General features: G+C 44.7%; 1 protein-coding gene across 2 annotated transcripts in view; it reads right to left on the bottom strand.

Moving 5' to 3' along the window:
• The window catches only part of GRIP1 (glutamate receptor interacting protein 1), a 257,088-nt gene that overhangs the window by 40,402 nt on the left and 197,733 nt on the right, over positions 1–18,953 (bottom strand). For both annotated transcript variants that reach the window (XM_036251411.1, XM_036251412.1), the window contains exons 15-17: positions 14,454–14,523; positions 12,706–12,851; positions 1,649–1,793 (exon numbers count right to left, since the gene is read on the bottom strand). In XM_036251411.1, coding sequence (XP_036107304.1) covers positions 1,649–1,793; positions 12,706–12,851; positions 14,454–14,523 — 361 coding nt within the window. The remainder of the gene's footprint in view (positions 1–1,648; positions 1,794–12,705; positions 12,852–14,453; positions 14,524–18,953) is intronic.

Here is an 18,953-nt window from a genome sequence, read left to right as displayed (position 1 = left end):
TGGGTGCAGGAATTTTTCAGCTCTGTTGTAGTCTTATGGGACCTCTGTGGGGTATGTGGTCGTCCTCAGGTGTGCATGGCTGTAGCACTAGGTTTGAGTCTAACTCGGCCACTACCCGCTGTGGGACTCGGGGACCCTGTTTTAACCTCTCTGGGTGTCAGTTTCCTTATCACTACAGTGGGGGTAATCATTTTACAGGGACACACTGAAGAGTAAATAGGAACTGTATGGAGAGGGCATAGCATGCTATTTGAAATGTGGACAACAAAAATTAAATTATTGCTCAATAAACAAATACACCTTTGGCCTTTCTTTTCTTCCCATCCTCGCCCAATTCGGAACCAGCAGATTGGAATTTGTGATCTGATGTTCAGCATGTCTTCCTTAGGTTGGAAGCACTGGGAGGGGAAGCAGCAGACTCACAGCAGGCCACTCAGGCAGGGGTGGTGGGAAACTCCGACCTCGACCCTGAGGGCTGCAGAGGGACTCCCCGCCAGCCTCCTGTGCCCGGGACACGCACAGCTGGAGAGGGAGAGCCGGCCCAGCTCCCAGGCTGCTGTGACCCAGTGCTCTGGCCACGGCTGGCTTCTGGGGCGGGGGCAGCGGCTACTGGGTGGTGCAGGCAAGGACAGGCGGCCTAACAACTCCACCAACGCATCAACTCTCAAGATTATTTTCCTTGAGAAAAAAAATCACTTCCTTCTCTCACAAAGAATCTCCAGTTTATAAAAGATCTACGCTGAAAGGCATACAGCACTTGACCAGTACTTGCTAAGTCAGAGGTAGTAATGTGTTCAATGTTTGCTCCCTGACAGACGGACTAGGACAGGAGGAAGCCGGAAGAATACCCTGGGATAGGAGTCTCTGTTACTGTCAGAAGTTCCAACCGGGTAACCCTTTGAGTGGCCCCAGGGCCCTCATCTGATGGATGAAGATGTTGGATGAGATGATTTCTAGGGTACCTTGCAGCTCCAAAATTCTGCAATGCTACGTCACGATTCTGCAAACTGTTGTCCTCAAGTGTCAGCATGAATGATGTGTGTGTTCCTGAGCGAGGTCACAGACGTGCGGGCCTGGCTGGGACGTGTGGAATATCCCCCACAACAGGTCTCAGCAAGACAGAGTTTGACAGGGGACCGGGGTGTGTGCCAAGGAAAACAAATGGCCAGAGGAACAGGTGGACATTCCAACGTGCAAGATATTATTACGATATTACACTTTCCCGAAATCTTTGCAGATAAAGCCTGTGTCACCCTCTCCTGCAAACACGGCCGCCGAGGCAGTACCTGTCAGGTAACAGCTCAGCAGACACTTGCTGAATTGAGCTGGACGAGCCTCTTAACCTCCCTGAACTTCAGCCTCCTTCTCTCAACAGGGACATGATAGAAATCTACCTCTGGGCAGCTGTGGTCCGTTTACACACTTCTAGAGCCTGATATCGACGCTAAGCTGATGGCACCTTTCACCGCGGGTAAGATGCCCTGCAGAGTCCAGTTGGAGCCATGCCCAAGAGTTCTCAGGTTCGAAAATCAATCTTTGAAAAAGTCAACAGAGCAGCCAGGCAGGGGAGGGGAGCATGTTCCTATGTGGCCGTGAGGGAGGAAACCCATCTCGGACACGTAGCTGTAGCAGTTCCTTCACATTTTACCTTTCAGCTAATCCCCCTTTCGTGAGGCTCGAGATGATTATGGGATCAAATGGCTCTTCTGTTCCCGAAATCGTGATGCCAAGGGGCCCCCCGTAGCGCTTCAGCTCCACGGTGTAAATAATTGCTCCAGAACTTTCTTGCTCATCTGCAATACATACCAAGGGGTCATAATTGGTTTCTTTGGAAAAAGTAAAGTAATAAGACACATATTCAGACATAAGAAATTCAGAACACCATCATCAGAGCATTATGTCTCAGAAAATAATTATTTTAAGAAGTAGCATTTCCTCAGTGGGATATTACCATCTCACAGAGAGGGAGTCGGTTCACTGCCTAATGACTTAGGTTTGAAATCGGTGCGTGATCCGCCCAGCAGCACCGCCGGCCCTGAAGACTGTGCCCGCGCCTGGCCCAGTCTGGCCCAGCAGGTTGTCAGCGTGCCATCAAGACCTGTGGGATGAGCGCCTGGCTGAGGCGGCAGTTGGGGAGGACAGAGTCGTGCAGTGACAAAGAGATCAGGCCACGGAATTCCTGTTTTCAGGTCTTACAAGCAAGCTAACTTTCAATATAGAAAAGTCGATTTTACTCAGGGCTGGAGCCGACTTGCACTTATACATGGTTAAGTGGGGCTCGGAGAGGTTGGCTTGGAATTCCTTCCATATCATTCCACCGATGGTGTCTTACAAAGGACATCCTGTGGATGAATTTGTGGAAACAAAAACAGGTTTGAATGATTATCTCGCTTCCATTCTTGACATTAGAAGCCATGTAGGTTGTGTTTCAGCAGCATGTGCCAGGCTGCCTCACTGTCATGAATGAATTTTCACTAAGGTTAGCACGAAGGAAGACATCTGTGAATGTGGTCTGCCCAAAGCTTTGGTCTGAAAGATGTCATGAGATGCCTTCAACACACGTGGATGTTTTGACTGTGTCAGGCTTGGAAATACAAAGTCTTAGGGTCTTATTGGCTGATGGCATGGTAAAGATTTTGAGCATTTCTTATTTTATTTCTTGGGCCCGGGAGCTGTGCATGGGTAAGGAGCTGTTTCATTTCTGTACCTAAGAATGCAATGAAATGGTCCGGTAGCTACTCAGCATTTACAGTCAGACTGTGTCATGGTGAAGCATGAACACAGTCACATTTCTGCAATGAACAGCTGCTCATTTATGATATAAAACCCTAAAATAAGGAGGAAACGAAAAGCTTGAATTAACAATTCAATTATCTGCGTGTGCAGTGAAGAATTACAATGGATATAAATGAAGGGTTTATAGAGTAACGTTGGAAGCGATGCGTCCTCTCCCGCCAGCACTTATTTTACCTCTGGCTGTGGGTTGGGAGTTCTGGAACGTACCCATCACCTCCTCTTTCTCTACACCTAATAGGCTCCCTACATACACCAGCCGCCACACACTGCAGTGTTCAAATCAACATCTTAGTGTATGAAAATCTTCAATATTACACTCAATTTATATTGGGAGTGCGGCCTCAAGAGCTCAGTATGGTGCTTCACAAACTTCTTCCAGGTGTCCACGTGAGCAGGTGGTCTGCTGGGAGCTGCCGAGAGAAGCACCAGGGCACAGGAATCAAAACATGGAGGATGCCCTGGCCGGTTTGGCTCAGCGGTTGGAGCGTCGGCCTGCGGTCTGGAGAGACCCGGGTTCGGTTCCCGCTAAGGGCACGTGCCTCGGTTGCAGTTTGTCCCCGGCCCTGGTTGAGTTGTGCGGGTGGCAGCCACTCGATGTGTCCTTTTCACGTTGATGTTTCTCTCTCTTTCTCTCTCCCTCCCACTCTACCTGAACGAAAATGGAAAAATGTCCTCGGAAGAGGTTAAAAAAAAAAAAAAAGGAGGCACAGATCAAAAGTCTAAATTTTTCTACACTATGCTATGTCGTCACTCATTGGAGCTGGCTTTGACAAATGCATAAGGCGTTATCGGGTATATTACATGTGCTCTGCAGCCTGTGCCACCCATGTTCTGGATAAAAGCATAGGTGAGTCATTTGATTAGTAAATGCTGGCAGCCCTAACTGGTTTGGCTCAGCAGTTAGAGCATCGGTCCTTGGACCAAAAGGGTCTTGGGCTTGATTCCCAGTCAAGGGCATGTACCTGGGTTGCAGGTTCGATCCCCGGCCCAGTTGGGGTTGTGTGGGAGGCAACCACTCAATGTGTCTTTCTCATATCGATGTTTCTCTCTCTGTCTTCCTCTCTCCCTCCCTTCCACTCTATCTAAAAAATAAAATAAAATAATGCTGGCATAGTTGAATATCAGTTACCAATGGGCACTCTGCTGGCCACTCAGTGTGGCTGTGTGTTCCAGTGAAGAGACCCTGCCCTTCATTGTTCTCCCTTACGGTAAGCACAAGCACACTCTGTCAATGGGCACCAACCATTCTGGATTTGACTACCAGCTCTTTTTTTTAATCCTCACCCGAGGATATTTTTCCATTTATCTTCAGATAGAATGGGAGGGAGAGAGGAAGGAAGAGAGTAACAGAGAGAGAAACATCGATGTGAGAGAGACACATCAAATGGCTGTCTCCCGCACGACCCCAATCAGGGCCGAGGATGAACTGCAACTCAGGTATGTGCGCTTGGCTGGAATCAAATCCTCGACTCTTTGGTCTGCTGGCCGATGCTCTAACCACTGAGCCAAACTGGCCAGGGTGATGATCAGCTTTTAATGAGAGTCGTGGGAAATGGCAGCTGCCCAACAACTGGAACCCAGCGGCCCAGACCCCAGGAGCCTGCGGGAACTTTCAGATGAAAACCACCACTGGTGCATGGGGAGCTGAGCTAGGGTGCAGGGGGAGAAGGGGGCGAACCTGCTTCAGTCAGCCCAGGCTTCAGGCAACCAGACTGCTTCCTGTGTTATTTTCGACAGTTCTGTAGCTTGCATCACAAAGATGACACAGTGACACTAGCGATGAAGCAAACAAGTTTAGGACAATTGGTTTCAGGCCACCACATGCGGGGGCATTTTAATTAGCTGCCAAGGCCTCACTGGAACTAGAAGCAATCGTTTGGACACTCAGTATTAAATAGTGCTGGAGATGCAAATCAAGAGAATGAAGAACGGGAGCCTCTAAATGGACACATTCTGGTGACCACGTTGGAGTGGAAATAGAAAGAAGTGATGCTGTATTTAGATTATGGCAAGATAGAAGCTGATTTCTGTTTTTTTTTTTTAATCAAATAAAACTGCCAGAAACAAAAAAAGAGAAAGGGGAGATTTAATAGACATTATAACCAAAAGCAATGAGTTGATCATATTGGATCCTAATTTGAACTGTTTAGAAAAATCTGTCTGTCTATCTATCTATCTGAAAATGAGGCAAAATGGAAACATAGAGTATTTAATGATATTAAGAATTATTGCTAATATTTTAAACTGTGGTTATTTAATTATATATTTTAGGAGTCTTAAATTAGAGTGGGAGTATAAAGCAAGATTGATCACGTTAGCGATTATTAATGCTAGGTGACCTAGGATGGTTTATCACAGCATTTTTTTCTATTTTTAAATATTTGAAGATTTTCTAATAACACTGAAACAATCTCATAAAATTATTTTATTAAATGACATTTAATTCTATTTAATACTATTTCTAATAATAAATTTTTAATTTAATACTATTTACTTTAATAACATTAATTCCCTCAGAAAAGTCTATGCGGATGCCTTGAGTAAAGAGATGTTTCATTAGTTCGGCTTCCTCGTTTTCGCAGGCGATGGGATAGCCCATGTGCCACCCAGGCACGGTCCCAGAGTAGCCCACGGCCACTTGCTCTAGAGGAGACAGACACCTCGCTCTGCCCAGCGTTTCACAACAGCGGTTTCGTCCACATTCTTTTCCTGCTAGGGGCCCAACCTCCGCCCTTCTCCCTGACTGCTCTCACCAGGGCTGCCAACATATACTCCCTCTGCTCTTCTCCCTAGAATACTTTAAAGGCATAAATCTGAATGTTAGTCTCTTACCTGATGCTGTTCATGGGGCCCCCAATTCCTTCAGCACAAACTACAGCCCCTTTCTCTGCATGGGCGGAGCAGGAGGCTCCATGTCCCCAGAGGTCACCCCCGCCCATTCCAGCCCAGTCTCCTCAATTCCTCCTCGCTGCAGTTTATTTTTTTTTTTTTTTTATCCTCACCCGAGGATATTTTCCATTTTTTTTTTTTTGTACAGACAGAGTGGGAGGGAGAGAGAGAGAGGAAGGGAGAGAGAGAGAGAAACATCGATGTGAAGGGACACATCGAGTGGCTGCCACCGCACGACCAACCAGGGCCGGGGACAAACTGCAACCGAAGTACATGCCCTTAGCGGGAACCGAACCCGGGTCTCTCCGGACCGCAGGCCGACGCTCTAACCGCTGAGCCAAACCGGCCAGGGCTCGCTGCAGTTTCTTTAAAAGCACCTTTCTGACATCCTTAACCTTGCACACGCCGCTCTCTGGACACAGGCATCTTTCTTCCCCAGGAGAATTTCTACTGTAACTTTACAACTGGGCTCAGACGGCTTGTCTTTCGGAAAGGCTCCCCGGTTCCTCCACCGGAGATAGAGGCCCCACAGCTCCTATCTTCTAGTGTTTCTCACCCTTTTATTTTAATTCTTGCCTCTGCCCCCCAAGGAGAAATTAAATTAAATTAAAATTCTTCCTAACGAGAGAAACACGAAGGAGTAAGATTCACCCTGGTGGGGCTGAGGTCGGAGGGCCACTAACCACTGTAATGTAATATCTAAGGTTTCCTATGCTCTGAGAAGCAACTTCTGTCCCCATTGAGAAGGCATGTTCTAGCATGTCCCTTTCCCTCGTTGTTTTAAGGCTCTCTACTTGTCTCCTCCATTAGAATAAGATCGCCTTGAAAACAAAGACTTTCATCGTCATATCCCCAGAGCCCAGAACTGTGTCTGGCCCCGAGCACTCTGCAAAGGAGCGAAGGGTGAATGAAGGTTACGTTACTGTGAGCACGCAGCCACTGGCTCCAAGGGAAGAGGTCTCCCCGTCATCCTCCCTGCTACTCCAAGGTCTGGTTTCCTTCTCCAAAGCACTGCAAACCCCATCTGGCTCCCTCAGAGTGTGAGAGCAAGACCCAAGACCCGGGCTGCCACTGTGGGAATCGGCAAACTGAGACCACCCTCCCTTCACCGCCCCGGGCGTGGCTGAGTCAGCTGCGCTTCCAGTTCGTCTGCCTCCCAGGGCTTTAGCTCCACTGGCGCGCAAGGCTGCAGCCCAGGAGCAGGGGAGAGCAGCCAGTGACGCTCAGGCCATTTGGAGGTGGAAGCACTCCAAGTCACTCTGTCTCTGAGGCTGCTCCAGCTTGGAAAGCAGCAACTGGAATGTTTAACCAGAACAGAAACTTTCTGAAAAGGAAAAATGCAGGATCACCAGTAAGTTACAAAGTGAGCCTAACCAGATGGTAATGATATTGTAAGCAGCTTTGATATCACAACAGAAGGTTTACAACTCTTAGTGAAAGACACGAAAGGGGGCCAGCCTACTTGTTTGTTCTGCTTAGCTCTAGTTAAGGAAATTAATGGGACCACGGAACAGATGCAAAATTGCAGCATTACTTATTGGCATCGTTATTTTTGGGCTTCTTGAGTACCTCCTGTTTAACAGAATGAGCACTGTCTGGCTTGAATCCATAACGGCAGCTGCTTCTGTGGCCGAATAGGAGGCTTGGGTTTGGGAGAGAGCCTTCAAAAGGCATAAATGTACAGGTCAATCAAAGTTCACTTTAACTCAAAGTGATGGAATGCATTTCAGAGCATGGCTACATTCCTCGGCGGGGGACAGGCCTGAGTAAATAAACCACGGAGAACAGGTTTCTTACTGTCGTGTGGCTTAAGCAGACCCTGAGAAATTAGAGACAGATCTGGAGGACTCCACTGACCTCTTCCTACAATTCCCCCAATTGTCTACTAGTTTGCTTCAGGGTTCCTGCTCAGATCTGCAAACTCTCCCCTCTGCGTTTACGTTGAATTCAGATGCAGTCAAGGCAAAGCAACAGATTTTATTTCAGGAGGGTTATTTGTATCTTTGGGTAACAGCCATTGTCTTGGAGCCTGGGACCCAGGCAGGAATCACTGGGATCTACTTAATTTATGTTTCCGTGGTAATGAAAGAAAACAAATGCAAAGGCTCCAGAAGGCAGAGTGGTCTCTGACTACAGAGGGAGGGACATCCCTACAGTCAAGTGTTCCAAAAGCTCTGGCCATTGTAAAATAGAGCTAAAATTAGCTTTAGTAATGCCCGAATAATGACTGTTGATCATTAGCACTCACTGGGCCTTATTAGGTGCCGCACGTTATTGCTGAGTGTCCATTTATTACCTCTTTTGACCTTAAGACAGCCAGGCGGAATAGGCATTGAAAGGACATTTGTAGATGAGGAAATTGATGCTCAGAGAAGTTAATTTTCCGAAGTTTCCCAGCATGTCAGTTGTGAAGCCAGCCTGGTGTTTCTATTTGTTTTATTCTCCTGCTTCCCCCAGGCTGGACTAGAAACAGAGCTGATTCAGATGCTCTCAGATGTGTACTTCAGTAAATGATTGCAACCTGTGGTCACTGGCCACCCACCAAGGCCTCACTCCCCTGCTATACGTCCTCCCCACTGGCCTCTGGGGTAAATGCAAATGTCTCAATTTGGTCTTAAGAAGGACCTTATGGCTTCAGCATAGCTTTCTACTCTCCTACTGCTGGGTTACACATGGCTTTTGCTTCGGCTACATCTGCTCTTAAGATGTGCCATGCTCTCTGGCCTCCTGCTCGGTTCGTACTCTTCCTCTGAATAATTCTAACACTACCTCCCAACAATTTCATGGCCAAGGTTGTTAGAAGCATTCCCTGAACTCTCTAGGCACCAGTGGCTGCCTGCACGTTCTCTTAACATTTTGTGCATTCCTCTAGAACATTCGTCATGTTGTTAATTATTGATTTTCTTCTGCTTCTCTTGTAAGGTGGTGACTGATTTAAAGGCAGGCAGGGACTGTGTCCTTTTAAATCTAAGAACTGGCAGACCCTAGCACAGTTCCTTTCACCTCAGACACTAAAGAAATGCTGACGGCGTGACTGAACGGAAAACAAAGACTAAAACACGTCTGACAATAGTTCTGCCACCTCCGTGGGTAAGGTGCCAGGCAGAGCAAGGAACCAGTGCAGCTGCAGGGTATGCTTAATAAGCACATCACAAGTACCATAATGTTAGGCGTAGGGATTCTAGGGGAAAGGTCAGAAGGGGAAACAATGAGCTGGAGGAAAGTAACAGCAGAAAATAGGATCTGGCTCTCCAGGTGCTCAGTTGTTTCTGACACTCCTTCCAACGTATCTGCTCAGCTTGGCTCTGGAACTGGAGCATTGCCAACTGTGAGCTCCAAACACGTTCACCTCTGGCTTGGCTTTTTCGCTCGGCAAAAAAGGTAGCTGAACTCTGCTAGCAAATCATGCAAACTGGGGTTCTCCACAGGGCTTTGCCTCTTCTCCAGGACAGAACCCAGAGTGATGCTGGACACTTTATCCTTCCACAAAGAAAGTGCGGTCGAAGCATGCTTGTAAGGAGAGGAATGCAAATGTTGGCAGAGAAAATCAGCTGCCTGGGAAGAAACTGAGTAGGAACCTATGACTATTATAAAATGTTGGTTATGTATTTGGAGAGAATCATCCTTACCAGCGGCACAGTTGGACGTAACCAGCAATTCGTTTTGACTTTCAGCGGGAATCGTGAACACATTGCCTGACAGAGCCATGAACTCGAGGTCTAGAGGGTTTGATTACAAGCGATTCCAGAACTTGGACAATAACTCATTATTGGTTTGGATGAAATTAGAAGCAGCAGAAGCTCTCTAACCAAGCTCCAATGAACCGAGGAACTGAGCTCATTGTGGGTCTCCATCCTGGGTAAAGTACATTGACCAACGCCATGGATGGATCCAGGTAATAGGTTTCTCTGTCTAGTACCTGTGTACTTCCGCTCCTGCTACCTCTGGAGTTGTAAGCTTAAAAATTTAGAGTCAATTACATTTTTTCCCCAAGATTGTTTTATCCCAGTTTTACTTGTTATTGTAACTATGTAATTTAATGAATCTTACATAACCTATGAAATATGAGTATAGTGGTTCAATGAAAACAAAATAAAATGCTTGGGAAAGATTCAATAAAGGGGGAGGGTTTCATTAAGCAAACATCTACTATTAATTATGTAGACGGAAAAAAATCTAGATGGAGTAAAGTTGCTTTAAATTTTTTAAATTCTCATTGCATTCAAACAAATGAACAATAAAACCCTAGAAATGGAAATCATAAACTGATGATCATGGATATGGTTTAGGCAAACAAACAGGTAAGAAGAACTTATAATTATAATTTGCAGAGTATTCATATGAAAGGCCTTGTCTTTATCCATAAGACCGGCAAAATTTTAAATTAGACATTTATATTATGAATATATATACTTTCTATATTTATCCATGTTAGCTGACTCTTTCAATTAATGGACTTTTCCCAACTAGCTCCAGGTTCTTATCATCATCAGATAAAAGGGCTTCTACTGCAGGTCTACTCAGAGTGTGGTCCTTGGAGCATAGGGGCACCTCAAGAAAGTTTGTTAGACACAGAGAATCTTAGGCCCCATTTGGGAGCAGGGCCCAAGAACTGTGTTTTTAAAAAATAATAATTAAAAAATTTTCAATTACAATTGACGTACAATATTATATTAGTTTCAGGTGTACACCCCAGTGAACAGACATTATATAACTTACTAAATGATCACTTCGATGAATCTTATACCCACCTGGTACCACACACAGTTATTAGAATATTATCGACTATATTCCCTACCCTGTCCTTTACATCCCCAAGACTATTTTGTAACTACCAATTTGCACATTTTTTATATTAAATGTATTTATTGTTTTTGTTACAGATGTCCCTCCTTTTTCCCCCTTTGACACCCCCAATTTGTACTTGTTAATCCTTTTCCCACTTTTCACCCATCTGCTGAATCTCCCTTCCATCTGGTAAGCATGAAACTGTTCTCTGTATCTATGATTTTGTTTCTGTTTTGGTTTGTTGTTATTTTTTTAATCCTCACCAGAGAAATTTTTTATTGATTTTTTTAGGAAGAGAGGGAGAGAGAGAGAGAGAGAGGAGAAACAAACATTAATCAGTTTCCTCCCCTACACACCCCACTGGGGATCAAACCTGCAACTTTTTGGTGTATGGGATTGATGCCGTTGCAATAATCTGGTCATTATTTTACAGGAACTAATAAATGAAGGGGAACCTAGATAATACAGGCATGCCATTTATACAGCTTTTACACACCTCCAGGCCAACTCCCTGCCAATCCATGGGGAAGGGCTAGACAAAGGCAGTTTAGATGCATGCCCAGCAAGGTCTAACAAGGGGAGATTCTTACCTGGCTGTCACACCTGGAGCCAGTCAGTGGCCACTGCAGGCTTCCGAAACCTGCATATTTAATCTCCCAGACAAAGGAAGCTAGCACTCTGCCTCTCTTCCTCGCTCCCCTGCTGCTGCACCGGACTCCTGGCTTGCTAGCGCCTGGGCCCTGCGTTCCCCTACGTGGCCCACAGCCATGTGGACTCCACACAATGGACTGATAGGCTGAATCCAGACTGATGCCACACCAGACCCAGTCTCATCATGGAGAGAAAGCCCTGGACACTGGCCCTGCTTTTAGCTTTGCTGAATCCACAGCTGCCCCTCTTCCAGGACTGGACTGAGGAACATGGGACTTTATACCCCAGCAGTGTAACTCCACACCAATAAAGACCATTCACTTTCCTGTGTGAGTCTTAAAACATTCCTTTTCTGAAGATACTGCAAGAGCCACCCCACTCCCACGAGTGTTGGGGGGATCTGGCCCACTCATTCCTCCAGTATCAGGATGACACTCCAACCCAGTGAGCCGCCTGGCCAGGGCTTGTTTGTTTGTTTATTAATGAACAAGCTCTTCAGGCGATTCGGAGACCCACTGAAGTTTGAGAAGCGCTGCTCCAATGGATCACACATTGCTGGGAGCACTGGACATGGATACAGCCCTTTTAGAAAGAAACATGACCAAGACTCATCAGGGACCATAAGATTTCCATTTCAGCCTGACTCAGCAATTCGCTTCTAGGAATATTACCTAATGCAATAGTTCAAAAGAAGAAAAGTTGAATAAAGATATCTATGCATAAAATATCCATGATTGTTCTAGCCACAATAAAAAATAATTAAAAGCAATCTAGTATTATGCTAAGCGAAATAAACCAGTCAGAGAAAGACAAATATCACATAATCTCACTTATATGTAGAATCCAATGAACAAAATAAACTGATGAAGAAAATAGATCCAGAGACACTGAAGTAGGGAACAGACTGATGAATCTCAGAGGGAAGGGGAGAGGGGAGGCAGGAAGAGATAAACCTAAGAACTAATATGCATATAAGCATAACCCATGGACACAGACGATACTGTGGAGTAGGCCTGGTGGGGGCAGGAGCAGGTTGGAGGGAGTCAATGGGGGAAAAAAGAGGGACATCTGTAATACTTTCAACAATAAAGATAAACTGAAAAATAAGTAAAAGCAATCTAAGTAGGAAGGGAAGAATAGTAAATAAATTACAAGCAGTAAATAAAAAGATTGATATTAAGGGTTATAAAATGATAACGTGTTTATACAATTAAGTAAAAAGGTAACATGCACTATGGTTATAATCATGCAATATAACTATCAACTTGAAAAATGACTTGTTCTATTGTATTAGGGTAGTACTGTATTGGGTGATAATTTTGTTTTCACCTTTAAAATTATTTAAATACAGTTGTAATAATGGTTATATAATGACACTATCTTAATTAGATCATTTTAAAGCACCATTACTTAAAATTGATACTACACTCTCAATGCACAATTTAAAGACCTTTTTAACTATGTAAATCTCTGCAGCAATGTCGCTAGCCAGCTGTTGGGTGTAAAACATCAAGATCTAATCCCCTTTGTTGACAGATGGGCAGTTAGAGAAATCAGTTTTAACTCAGAGGCTATCAATACCTGAATTATCTTCATCTTTGCGGATTTTGAGCTTCACCAGGTCTTCACACTGCTGGAGGATCTGAACTGCGTCTTCCATGGAGCAGTTGTCCAGCCGAATGTTATCTATTGCAAGTAATTTATCCCCCAGTTCCAGGGTTCCAGTTCTGTTGGGAAACGCACAGCAACGCTTGAGCAATGCTTGAGCAATGACGAGCACTTAGGCCGTTTAAGAGGCATTAAGCACAATGTAGCATTATGGTAGTCTTTAGAGGAAAAGAGGTTCCTCCACTGTTTTTAAATTGAATTTTATGGACAACCCTCCTCCCTTTTCCCCCCAGGCTTATTTTGGATGGCTGCCATGACATTAAATTGCAGAGTATTAAACACAGTTTTTTCTTGTGCTACAATCTATTTTTTTTTTGGTACGTGCCCCTAGTGGGAACCGAACCCGGGACTCTCTGGACCACAGGCCGATGCTCTAACCGCTGAGCCAAACCGGCCAGGGCTGTGCTGCCATCTTCTAACCAGGGCAACACGATAAGCTTCTCTTAGGAAGTGGAAGGTTCCTAGGAAGGCAGGTCTCCTCGTTCTTCCCCACATGGTTGTGCCGCTTTGATCCCTGGCAGTTGGACACCAGGAGAGGCTGAGGGAGTGGGCGCAGTCACAGGGGATGGACTCGGCGGAGCTGAGACCTGGCGCCTCTGCCACCCACCTGCACCGGGGAGCTCTCTGTGGCTGCAGGAGGGAGAAGAGGTGAGCCCGGTGCTTCCTGTCGGGAGTGTGGCCATGGAGAGCCTAGTGCTAGCTGTGGGCTGCTGCAGGTCTACTGAAAGTCTTTAAGGTCCACCACGAGATAAGAAAAATAACATGAATGTATATGTGTTTGTATGTGCCTATATGTATACACACGTATTTGTAAATAAGGTTATGTTTGGATAAGAACTATCCTTTATGCACTATGTTGAGCCTATACCTATATGCCTAGACTCACTCACTGTCCTTACTACTTCCGAGGGTTAAAATATTTCTTTAATGAAATGGCTGTGATAATAGATGGGATTTTTTTTATAAAGCCCTTTACTGGTATGTCCCTCTCACATCGCTATGTCTTCCTCCCCCCCCACCCCCCATCTGAAGATATTTGAGAAAAGATTCTCAGGTGAGGATTAAAAAAAAAAAAGAAGTCCTTCACTGGGGAAAAAAGTTAACAGTCTTGTATTAGTATTCCCCAATCATTTAAAAAAATAGTTTTGATCTGTGAATCTGTGAAACCAAAAGTTTAGGACTCCCTGATTTTGATAGTATATGGATCCCGATTTCGATGTGTATGGAGACATCAACATTAAGGGTGGAGGACCTGGCTTGGCCGGGAGGGCGTTCTGGCATCCAGCACAGCTCGCACACGAGCTCCTCTCCCCACGTGGGTCTGCCCGAGACGAGGCCACTGCCAGGTTTGTAGTCGGAAAGATGGAATATGATCAGTGAAGGACAGCCTATGTTGGACTCACAAAAGACCTTAAAAAATACTTTCAGGCGTGTGTTTTCTGAATCGGGTGTGGAAATAAACTGACACTACCAGAGATTTCTACAACAGCCTCGGACATCGGTGATGCCAAGTATGATCGGTTAACAGGGGCAGCCTGGGAAACACTGAGACTGCCACCATCTGCTGGCCAGGTCAGGACCTGCTCGCAGAGGGCATGGCAGGGTCAACTTCTGCTCCAGTTAAGACATGCCCTGGAGTGAACAGAAAATCATTTCCTTACCTGTGCGCCACGCTGCCTTTTTTGATATCTGAGATGACAAGGGGGTCTCCTGGTTTTCTGCTGGACGGTGCTGCAAGGACGAAGACAGAATACTCACATGTTTGTATCTATGACTCACCGACTACTATACATTTCCTGTTTTACAACAACCCTTAATGCCAGTACAGTTTGTACGTAAAGCAAAGACGATCCAGAAATGAATTAGGAATGTGCACACTCCATCACCTTCTTGATGTAAAAATGTTTACATTAAAGTATTTATAAACTTACACACTAAAGCAAAGTCATTTTAAATTAGTAATTGCAGAAGGCAACTGGAGAGCGGCCCATCAGATTTTTAAATCTGTTTTAATCTGCTATTCTCGAGAGAGGGAGACGAAGGGTGGGTGCTCCAGGAGGAGGGTGTTCAAAGCCACTGGGGGCTCCCGTTAGGGGTACTCATGTGCAACCCTTCTCCCACCTTCCCGCGCTCCCTTCAAGGGAGGGGACACCACCGTTCAGGAAATGTACCGTGTTACTCAAGTGTCCTGGCTGGGAAAGTGGATGAGAACCACGGATTTAAAGTTCTTTTTCCCACAGATGGAAATCTTTTGCTAGATGTGCTGTAAATCTTTAAATTTTGTTTACAAATTCATGCCTAGAATGTTCTAGGATGTTTTGGGATGTGACTTATTTTATTGACAGCAGTAAATATCTGGTGTTACTTAATCATATTTTATGCATATTCATAATATAATCATGTACCTACAATCTTTATTGAATTTACAGATGAAAATATTATCTGGCACAGTGGTCAATTTTGAGCTTTATACATTTTATTAGGAATATTAGGAATATTGAAGAGCAATTAGTAATGAGTCTACTTAGAATTAAACTTGAAAATGAACTATAGTCCAAACAAGTACAAAAATATTGTCTTAATTTAAGAATTTAGAAATATCATTTAATTTAGGCTGATACTTAAAATTAACCATACCAACATTTGTAAAAAACAATTTTCTTCCGAGAGGAGATGTTTTGCCAACCTAAGCCTGCAGTGATCATTAAAGGGCCCCAAAAGTAAGATTTTCTTATAAACAATCTGATCACCCTATAATAATCATAGAAGCATATCATAGCCCATAATCCCATCTGAATCCCAGAAAAATGTTTATGTGTAAGAACAGATGGTTTAATATCTCAACACAACATTGAAAGAAAAAGCAAACATTACACCAATACCTTACCCACTGCCTAAATTAGTCCATAGGAAATGTTAATGGGACTTCATTCAATCACTGTTCATGGCTTCTAGCAACAAATGCAAAACATTCTATTCACTACAATTAATTCATAATTTATACTTCCACTCAGTGATTTGAAATAACTCCTCCAGAGAAATATAAACATCTAGCATGTTTACTCATGTCATATTTCAGAACAGAAAATTGTTCTGGGCATGGGGCACCAAAATAAAAACTTTATTACCAGCAAGTACAACTTTTCTAGCATCTGCCAGTGAATTTACACAATATTTTGCCAAGCAGAAGTAACCATCACAGAACAATCAATATTTCCCTTTTAAAAAAATCCATGTTCCACTGAAATGGTCTGAAACACAATAATAGGGACAAGAAAATACATCAAACCCATCTGTGCAACTTTGCAACAGAGGAAAATAGCACTGTGACCTCTTACACAAACCCACACAGATTTCCAGAGAGGTTTGAAGCTTCTTACAGTCTACAGACAAGTGTGGTGGCCATGCCCACGTGTACGAGATCCTGCTTTCTCCTTTAACCATGTCTACACCGGAGGTTTGAAAGGTTCTTCAAGGTGGATGCCCATTGGATGGATAAAGTTGAATCCTGAAGTGGATTCTCTGTGAGCTCCTGACAGTGTCACCACCATACCTACCGGGCACATTAAATGTGGCAATGTGTGCTTTGGGGACTCGGTCATGGTTTATACACCCTGGCACTGTGTGTTAATTACCTATTACCTGAGAAGAAGTCACACAAAGCATGTAGCATGCTTTGCTTGGGTTGTAACGCTTTGAAAAATTAAATTAATTGCCAACATATCAGAATTGTTGATTTCATATAAATGCATAACTTCTTTTAAAACATCAGAGAGGCAATATGGTGTAGTGGTTACGGGACTTGGCAGTCGGAATGCTTGGGTTTACAAGTCTGGCGCTACCACTTATTAGCCATGTGTGCTTGAGCACATAGTCATCAGGCACCTTAATTTCCTCGTCTGCACAGTGGTGGTGAAGATGAAAACAGGGCTTATCTCATAGAGAGAGTGCATATCTCTCTCTCCCCTCCCCTCCCCTCCCCTCCCCTCCCCTCCCCTCCCCTCCCCTCCCCTCCCCTCCCCTCCCCTCCCCTCCCTTCCCCTCCCCTCCCCTCCCCTCCCCTCCCCTCCCCTCCTTTCCTTTTGCTGTAAGGCTGTTTCACATGTAGCATGACTGAACCACACATGTAGAATGCACGACATAGGTGTTTCTTCTTGTTATGACTTCCCAGCCACACTGGACTCACTTTCCCACTCCCCCGCCCCCGTCAGATGGAGCCTTCCTTCTCCCTTTGTTCTTTTTTGAAAATTAAAAAATTTTTTTTTCAAATACAGTGTACATTCAATATTATTTTGTATTAGTTTCAGGTGTACAACATAGTGGTTAGACAATCATAGTGTTTTACAAAGTGTTCCTCTCGGTATTTCCAATACCCACCTGGCACCATCCATAGTTACTACAATACTATTATTACTTTTTATATGTTTTTATTGAGTTTTTAGAGAGACAGGGGGAGATAGAAACATCGATGTGAGAGAGAAACATCAATCAGCTGCCTCCTGCACGCCCCCTACTGGGGATCAAGCTGGCAACCTGGGCATGTGCCCTGACTGGGAATCGAACCAGGACCTCTCAGTCCATGAAACAATGCTCAGTCCATTGAGCCACACCAGCCAGGCATCATATTATTGACTATATTTTCTAGGCTGTACATCCCCATGACTATTTTGTACCTACCTCCTGTACTTCTCCATCCCTCACCTCTCCCCTCGGTCCCCAGCCCCTCCCCCGCGGCCATCAGTGTGCCACTGGTCTCACTGGAAGGGTCCCACTCACTCACTGGCCTCGCTCCTGAGGGCTTCTGAGTTTGCGACACTTGGAGTGAAAACTCACTAGCACTCACTCAGTACTGGGCATTTGATGGGACTTCTCCCTGGAGTCACTCCCTAACACAAGGTTACTGAGCACCGACTACGAGCTGGGCACTTCAGCTCCGGGTCCTGCCTCTGACATCCCAGAGGAGGTGAGTGAAAGCAGAGGCTGGGCAGGTCAGGCAAGAAATCCTTCTCTCTTCCGAGAAGTGGCTCCAACTGGGAGGGTCATACAAACATGTCACGTGGGGTGGGGGCTGCACTAAATGGTCAAGAGTGTGGCTTAGAGAAGAAGGGCAACAAAAGGTTAAGTTCTGAAAGAAAAAGAAAAAACCACCATGACCTTTTGAAATCCTGATACAAATTGGGTTAACATACAGAATGAAAGGCTGACAAAAGAGAAAGAGCAACGTTGCAAAATCCCATGTTATATGATATGTAAAATTTATTTTATTTTTTTATTTTTTATTTTTTTAATAAATTTTTTATTTATTTTTTTGTTACAGATATTTTACCTTTTTTACCCCATTGGTACCACCCTCCCCACCCCACCCCCGCCCTGTCCCCGGCTTAGTTGTCCATGTCCATTGGTCATGCATATATGCATATAAGTTCTGTGGTTTATCTCTTCGCTCTCCCCCATCCCCCTCTTCTGAGGGATGTCAGTCTGTGCCCTACTTCCATGTTTCTGGGTCTACTGTATTCCTCAGACTGTTATGTTCATTATATTCCGTATATAAGTGAGATCATGTGGTATTTGTCTTTTTCTGCTTGGCTTCTTTCACTTAGGATACTACTTTCCAGGTCCCTCCATGTCGTCTCAAAGGATAAGAGATCTTTCTTTCTTACCGCTGCATAGTACTCCATTGTGTACATGATATGTAAAATTTAAAATGTTGCCTTTTCCCCACTCATAGTTCATAAAATAACTTTAATTCAAACTCTTCCCTTGTATCTCCAATGTCAGTTGTTTCCATTGTTACTAGAGATGCATGTGTTGAGTCATCTACAACCTTTTTCAAAACTCATCATCATGCCTTTTACAGCTTCTCTGCAATCCAGCAAGACCAAGTCACTGGAAATTTTATCCCAAATCACAAGTACCCATTTTTATAACATTATATATATATCATCCTCACTGAGGACATTTTCCATTTTTGTTAGGTAGATGGAGGGAGAGAGAGGAAGAGAGAGAGAGAAACAATTGATGTGAAAGGGACACTCCGAGTGTCGCCACCCGCACAACCACCAACCAGAGCTGGGGACAAACTGCAACCGAGGTACGTGCCCTTAGCGGGAACTGAACCCGGGTCTCTCCGGACCACAGGCCGATGCTCTAACCGCTGAGCA

The sequence above is a fragment of the Molossus molossus genome, unplaced genomic scaffold (assembly GCF_014108415.1).
Source record: "Molossus molossus isolate mMolMol1 unplaced genomic scaffold, mMolMol1.p scaffold_m16_p_10, whole genome shotgun sequence".
NCBI lineage: Eukaryota > Metazoa > Chordata > Mammalia > Chiroptera > Molossidae > Molossus > Molossus molossus.
The sequence above is the reverse complement of the archived record's forward strand: the minus strand, read 5'-3'. Positions and strand labels throughout refer to the sequence as shown.